The sequence below is a fragment of the Aptenodytes forsteri genome, unplaced genomic scaffold (genome assembly GCF_000699145.1).
Source record: "Aptenodytes forsteri isolate BGI_AS27 unplaced genomic scaffold, ASM69914v1 Scaffold54, whole genome shotgun sequence".
Lineage (NCBI taxonomy): Eukaryota > Metazoa > Chordata > Aves > Sphenisciformes > Spheniscidae > Aptenodytes > Aptenodytes forsteri.
The window spans coordinates 717,992-725,555 of record NW_008796044.1 but is presented as its reverse complement, the minus strand read 5'-3'; the positions used below and the strand labels follow the sequence as shown (position 1 = coordinate 725,555).

Below are 7,564 nucleotides of genomic sequence, written 5' to 3'. Positions count from 1 at the left end.
TGCCCAGGGAAGTGGTTGTGTCACCATCCCTGGAGGTATTTAAAAGACGTGTAGACGTGGTGCTTAGGGACATGGTTTAGTGGTGGACTTGGCAGCGCTAGGTTAACGGTTGGACTTGATGATCTTAGAGGTCTTTTCCAACCTAAACCGTTCTATGATCCTATGATTCTAAGCATCTCAGGTACTTCGTTCCTAGGGAAACCAAATCCACCCTTTAACTAAAAGGCTTGTTGCTGTGGCTACAAATAGCCATCCTTCAAGCTCACACACATAGTTGGGAGTGCAGCAAAGGGATATGTTAAGTCATATGCCTGTGGAGGATGAAGTTCATAATTTTGAAGACAGTTTACTGTCATCATAAAACTAGAAATCATAGGCAGTCTTGGTTTGCCATCAAATGGCTAACAACTCCAGTAATTTCCAGGTAAGACTGAGAAATTGGCTCATTTATCAAATGTAAAATGGGAACGTTACCATATGTATATGTGTGTGTCTGTAGCAATGGCTGCAGTGGGAATTTTGCATGTGGCAGCTACTCAGTAGTTAGAGACTTCCAGAAACCTAAACAGACTGAGACACAGCAAAATGCTTAAATAAGTCCTTATTAAAAAAAAAAAAAAAAAAAAGAAGTGCTGAGCTTACCTTCCTAGCAAACCTGTCTCTTTAGTGGTTGTCAAACATAAGCCTTTTGTCCCCTTTTTTTTGTTGTTCAGCAAATTCAATTTCCTCTGAGCCTTGGGAGAAAGGAGCAAAGGTTTCTAAGAAGTGATGCACTGCCCCACACAGAGCTAATGGAAATAACATAGGAAGGACTAAGTACATTAAGTGAGGTATCAGGAACTGCATAGCTCTGTTAGCTTGAAGCTTTGCCTGTACTAATAAATCTCTGCAGCAATGCTGCTTGCAATGCCTGAGTAACCGTGCAGTATAAACAATAAATCAAAGTTATTGGAAGCAATAACTTTACTGTAAACAAAAAATACAATTAAAATGCCATGTCTCAGACTGAGTAATTAGTGGTGGGAATTGCATCTGGTCAAGTCTGACAGATTTTGCCAGAGGCAAAACCTGAGGCTCCCTGTGTTAGAGGAGTTTGGGATCTTTCTGTCCTTCTCAAGGTGGACACAGAGAAAATGCTGGATTCTCCTCCTCCTCCTCCTTCACTAGCACCCTAATTCTGGGAGTAAGAAAGCATCGGCTTCCACTGCCACAGTTAGAGTCCAGCTGTGTTTAACCAGGCGACGGCAGTCTGAGTGACTTCTTCTTGCAGCAGACCATAGCTAGGAGGGAAATTGCCACTGGAGCATCTCGCAGTGCTTTTAAAAACCAGACATGTATTTTGCCGTGCTTACATTCATGCAGTATTTAGAGTTTAGAGCATGATAAATTTGGATGGGTAGCAAAGAAAGTGTCCCAGCTTCTGGCCTTGAGCGTACTGTGCTGTTCCTGGCAAGTCCGAGGAACCAGAGCAGCCGCTGTCCTATCGACTTTAGGATCCAAGTCTGCCTGGCTTGGACTGGATCTGCTATTAAGCCCATGCTGTTTTCACACTCCTCACCCCAGGACTTAGGAGGGTTTAAGGCTGCAGCACCCATTAGGTCTTCCTGCCCTTCCAGCCTTGCTAAGCTGCCTAACCCATATCATAAGCTTGGCCTTTACGGTGGCTACAGTTGAATACTTGAGGACTTTTCTGATTTTCTTGGTTACCTCATACACATTTATTAGTGTGACAGTGATCATCTTAGCAGATGCTATGTTCATCAAGTTCGGTCAGAGAGGACACGTTTTTGGAAAGGGGAGTCAGAAGAGATTGATAACCATATGTTCTCTCCTGAAAAGATAAGTCTTTTGACTGGCATTATATAAAGAAGGTGACTTAGAAGACGATGTTATGAAAATTCACATTTCTCTCTCTGCCTTGAACCAGGATTTTGTGATGGCATTGTCCATTCTGTTGCGGGGAACTGTTCATGAAAAGCTAAGATGGACATTTAATCTCTACGACATAAATAAGGATGGCTATATAAACAAGGAGGTAAGGCTGTTTCCGACAAATGTCGTTGATTTCTGAAGAGAGCTGACTGGTTTCTGTTGCAGAGCACAATTTTGCATGCAGCTAATTAAATGCAAATCAGACTGGACTTGAACATTTATCTGTGTCTAAGTAAAGTGCTCAGTGATCTTATATTGCATGATTTTGTAGACATATTTTCCTATATTATAGTGCCTTTAATGGATTGCTTTAGCCAGGAGCAAAATCCTAGTTACAGCTATGAGCAACATAACCTTTGCGAAGGGGAGGGTGATGGTGACAATAACTATTCGGTGACTGAGGCGCAAGAGGTTTCTGGCTGCACTGGGAGGTATGGTGTGGGCTCACCCGAAGCACTACAAGCACCCAGCACCACTCCCAAATCCTGCATTATCATCTGGTTTTATCTTCTTATCTGGTATCGCTTGTTCCCTTTGTGGGAAGCCTTGTTTTTGAGCATGGTAACCTGAATATTTTGCAAATACATCTTTTCAAAACTATTGTGCGTACCTGGAGGGTTCGTGGTTACCACTACTGGTCATGGAGTTGTGTGGCAGTTTGTGCAAGGTGTGGAGAAGGGCTGGGTTCCCAGTGACTGCCATGAAGGTCCCTGGCCCCGGAGGAGGCTCTGGGACAAGGTCAGTGCTGCGGTGCTCGGGACTGAGCATGCCGCTTGCAGCCCAGCACCATCCCCAGCAGCTGCCGTGTCAGAGCATACGTCCTGCAATGCTGCCTGGCCAGAGGAGGGAAGTGAGCACTGCAGGCACCTCCAACGCAGCTGTGGCAAAGTCATGGCACAGGCAGAAAGAAGCACTTGGTTTTTATAGCTGAACTTGTATATGATGATACATCTGTCTTCATGCATAGGCATTCTGCGCTGTTTTGTAATAGGAGAAGGATGGTGAAGGAAAGGGTAGTAAAAGAAAGAAATATGCTATCATTTCTATTAATTTCCCTTTTGTGTTTGTGCCACTACTGCAGGAAATGATGGATATCGTAAAGGCAATTTATGATATGATGGGAAAGTACACGTACCCAGTGCTCAAGGAAGATGCTCCAAGGCAGCATGTAGAAGTATTCTTCCAGGTACTTGATTTTTGATGTGTTTTTCGTAACGCTTGAGCTATGCACTGATATACTTCACTGCAAGGTTAGCCCCAAGTTCAATCCTATGCCCCACTATATATTCCAAAATAAACCCTAGCAGCCAGTCAGCCTAACACTACAGTGTCTGCTGATTTCCTGACTCCAAGGTATCCCATTTGTCTCTTAGCCTGACCCTCTGCATTGGGATGTGCCACATCCAGCAAGTCTGAAGCCCCTGCATGTGTTGCAGCCCTTCTGTGCTTCTTCTCTCAACTGCCCATAAAGAGAGACAGGAATATGGGTGCTGGTTGGTGAGGCAGTGGATAAATAAACGATGTAATAAGGGCAGAGGTTGCTGTGTATGTCAAGAAAGGAATAGTTGGAGATGACCTCAAAAGTGCTCCAAATAACGGAGTAAACAAGTCCTTAGCAGTCGGCAAATTTATCCAGTGACACTGAGTCTCTAATCTAAGCTTGTAAAGTGCCCTAGGTTTATTCAGGTTGCATCAAATAAGATATTATACTGTAACTGCAGTGTTAGCTATGGAAACAAAAATATTTTTTTTATTTTATTTTGCAGAAAATGGATAAAAACAAAGATGGTGTTGTAACTTTAGATGAGTTTATTGAATCGTGTCAGGAGGTAAGGACAAAATTATAACTGTAATGAAAGGTCTAGCTCATGCCACAGCATTTGCTTCCCCTTTGGACAAACTCCATTTTAAAGAAGATGCTGCTCAGGACCCCCGGTTTCCTTTGCTCTGTGAAAAAGCCAGCTTCAAGACTGAGTTTCTGGTGGTGCCTTGTGAAGTCTGTGACTGAATAGAGAAGTAGGGTCATGCGAATCACAGGAGAGAGCGTCTTCATTTCCAGTGTTGGTGGCCAGTGCTTTTATTTTCCTGAGTGAACTGCAGCACCTGATTCTGTAGACAAGCAGATAACTCTAGAGAAAGCTCATAATGCCCTTAACCTTCCTTAGGTGGTTTTTTTTAGTAATTTCTTTTGTGGGCAGTTTTTTTGTTTTTCTAAGAGGCTGATATTGTCTCTGTGTGCTGCCCCTGGATGTCGTTAACAGGTACCACATTGCTGGAACTACCCAGAGCTGAAGGTCTCTAAAAATCTTGTAGTTACAGCACTGACGTATAAAACCAGTTGATGTTTTCATGGTCAAATATTAAAAGCAAATGCTGTCATCATAGCAACGATTTTTTTTTTTTTTTTCTGTTTTGGAAATAAGCTCCCTCTTGCAAATTCCATACGGTAGGTTGCCTGTAATAAATACTTGCTGGTATTTTTAGCACTGGCACAAAGTATCTGCATTAACATGCAATTGGCCAAGTGTCTGTTGTCTTAGACTGTAGTTAACTGTGTGAATGTTTGCTCCGAGATATCTCTAGTATTTGATCAGTACAATAATGGCCTCTGCGTTTTAGAAAGTTTACATTGGTGCAAATAATTGCATACCAGCCCTCCTGTGTACTTTACTTTCCCTGGAAAAATCTTTCCTGTTCTGCAGTCAGACAGCTCTTCTGTACCTGAGCAATGGGAAGGCGCTCTCTGTGGAGGGCTAGGCTGGCTTCCCGCTGTTTCTGTGTTAAGTCTGGCTCTGGCAACATCCAGATTACTTCTCAGTCAGGGACTTCAGGCGGCAAAATCCTTGTTAGCAGATGCATACTACAAGGCTAACTTTTTTCAGTTACTTCATTCTTGGTCCCTCTTGATTGTTTAGCTTATTTTTGGCCTCATCTTTAATTTGATCATTTGTGTTGTGTATTATTCTTCACATTCATAATTTGCTTTCAGGCTGGATGCCTGTGTGTGATTAGTGGTCTCAGTTTTGAAGCAGCTTTACTTTACTTTTAACTGTTAGAGTTTGTTTAATGCTCTGCCCTAGTTTGGGTTTGGTTCCTTCTGTTGACATACTTGCACGAGGAGCTGTGCAGTCTGATGCAGTCGTGTGTGGTTTCCTGCCAGATAGGAGCGAGCCCTGCAACACTAGGATGATTTTTTTTTTTCTTTCTTTATGAAAAACCAACCGCAGTGCACTGTAGCGCTTACCTCTGCCATTTCTGAGGATATGGCTCATGGGCAGTGAACTCCCAGCATTGCTTTGGAGAGGATGATTGGTTTCCCATGCAAGGCTATGCCTTGTGTTAGTACTCACCAAACTGCGTTAGAAGTGAGATAGATGGATGCAGCCTCAAAATAAGATAGAGGAAAGAGATACAATAGATCTTTTAAGTTGCTCAATGTGGAAAATTATTTTCATGTTACAGGCAAACAGTTATTCTAACTTTTGGAATAACTGAATTCCTGGGGAGGAACAAATCATCATTATGTTTTTGAATATTACTCTGGTTATTACCTTGAAGTACAATTTCAGGACCTCATGAGAAACAATCCGGGATTTCCCTTGTGTGTCTCCAACTTTCTCATTTGGATCTAGGAACCTCGGAGAGGCTGAGATTGCATGTATTTTGGGTTTGAGCTGGTTGTATTTCTGGGATGAAGTGGTCCTTCAAGGCAGCTTGCTTATCAGTTCAAAACCTGCAATTTTATTTGGACTTTTGAAGCATATTAGCTAAGCGCATATTTATATATTCAGGATCAATGAAATGCAGTTGGGCACTGAAGTCTGAGGGTTCAGTACAGTCACCAGCTCAATGCTGATGTCTGGTTTTCTTCAGTAAAGCACAGCCCATGCTGAATGTCAAGCTTATGAGAAGATCCTGTGCTTGCATGCCTCAAACCAACTAAGGTGCCAAAGTAAGAGATGACTGCTTTGCTGTATCAGGACCTGATCAGTGAATCAATTCCAGCTCATCGAGGATGGAAAAGCATTATGAAAGCAAGGCTGTTGCCTGCAGTAGCAGGTGCAGAGCCCCTTCTGTGCCATGCAAAGTTACGAGTTGTGCTTGTCAGTGCTGGTTTTATGAAAATGTCTTCTCATTGCTTTCAGGATGACAATATCATGCGATCCTTACAGCTCTTTGAGAACGTGATGTAGCCGTGTCTGGCGAGCGCTGGAGGAGTCAGAGACCTTCTGTGTAACAAAGACCTCCTTTCTGGGTGAAAGCTTTTTACAATTCAGCCATGTTCAGTGTGTGAGGATTTTGTATGACATCTCCAACCAAATGGCAACCGAATGCAACCGATCCCACCTCTTCTCCCCAAGAGACGCCGGTGGACCTTTGTTTCATTTTGGAAGCATGTGAATATTTTAATAAAACCCGACAAGAGAGAGCTGCTGCTCGAAGTTCAATGAGTAATATACAGCATTGTTTGCTAGGCACAAGTCCTGCTTTTAATCTAGCAAGCTTGATTACATATGATAGCACATGTCAATAGCTTACTCAGCCATCTATTGCAAGTGAAAAGCTCAGTCCATACTACCATACGGCAAAATGTTTTATGAATGCCTTGCCGTTAATCTGCTTTGACAAAAGTCGAATCTGCCAGGGCAGTCTGTAAAAAATGAACAGTAAATGTACCTTCGACATTAAGCAGACAGCCTGTGTAGCCAATATCCCCATTTCTGCAGAGATCCTGCTTTTCCTCTCACATGCACTGGTGCCACCACGCTGAGTTTGGTGGAGCTTTTCCTGAACATATTAACTAGAGAATCTTCACGCCAGGGTGAGCCAGAAAGGAGCAAAACATGTGCTGCACATATAAATTTCAAACTACAGAACAAATCCTGTTCAACAATAGTAAGTTCTTGCAAGACCGGGCAGGTTTATAAGGGCTGGTACAGGAAGATGAATACCTGCTCTGGTCCCAGCCACCTTCCGCAGTCCCAGCACGTGGTAGGACACCAAGTGGTTCTCCAGTGTGCGTCTCAGTAGCACTGTGGTCATGTGCTACGGTCCTTTCGGTGTAGTTTGGCACACACTTCCTAGATTCCTCATTAGAATGTTTGTATTTTTCCATTGGAAGTTACAGTAAAGTGTTGCCCACTTAAAGGATTTATTTAAGCTTTCCAGTTTTACTTAGTGCAGAAAAGGGCCCAGATGATGCAGCTGTGTTTCCACATACAGACCTTGGCACCCACAAAGTACCCTGTAAGTTTAATTGGGAGCTACTTAGTTAGCTGCCAGGCCTATACATCCCTTTGGGTAATTTAACATTTTCTATAGCAGAATCTTTTTTCCTACAAGGCAGTTGCGTGACTCGTATAAGTCCCATTTCCTTAGTAATGCCAAATAGAGCATTGGTTTGGGGGCTTGGGTTTTTTAATTAGTAAAACAGAAAGAATCATGTAGTGAATTTACACCAAGGTTGGGTTTTGCCCAGTAGACTATTTGTCAGCTGAGGAACGTGTCAGAGCCCGCTTTGCAGAGGACTCTTAAGAAAGTTAACACACCAGAGTGCCGTTGCAGTCTCCAGGCAGCCGATGGCTGAGAAACCAAGGGAAGGAGGGAACAGCCAACTTTTCCAGCTGCTCAG

General features: G+C 43.1%; 1 protein-coding gene across 2 annotated transcripts in view; it reads left to right on the top strand.

Moving 5' to 3' along the window:
* KCNIP1 (potassium voltage-gated channel interacting protein 1) overlaps positions 1-6,364 on the top strand; it is a 27,773-nt gene extending 21,409 nt beyond the window's left edge. Inside the window, exons 5-8 of one of the 2 annotated variants that reach the window (XM_009285690.2) lie at positions 1,928-2,035; positions 3,014-3,118; positions 3,699-3,761; positions 6,078-6,364. In XM_009285690.2, coding sequence (XP_009283965.1) covers positions 1,928-2,035; positions 3,014-3,118; positions 3,699-3,761; positions 6,078-6,125 — 324 coding nt within the window. In that variant the 3' untranslated portion in view covers positions 6,126-6,364. The remainder of the gene's footprint in view (positions 1-1,927; positions 2,036-3,013; positions 3,119-3,698; positions 3,762-6,077) is intronic. The other variant, XM_009285691.1, reaches the window with a different exon arrangement.
* Positions 6,365-7,564: the final 1,200 nt, after the last annotated feature.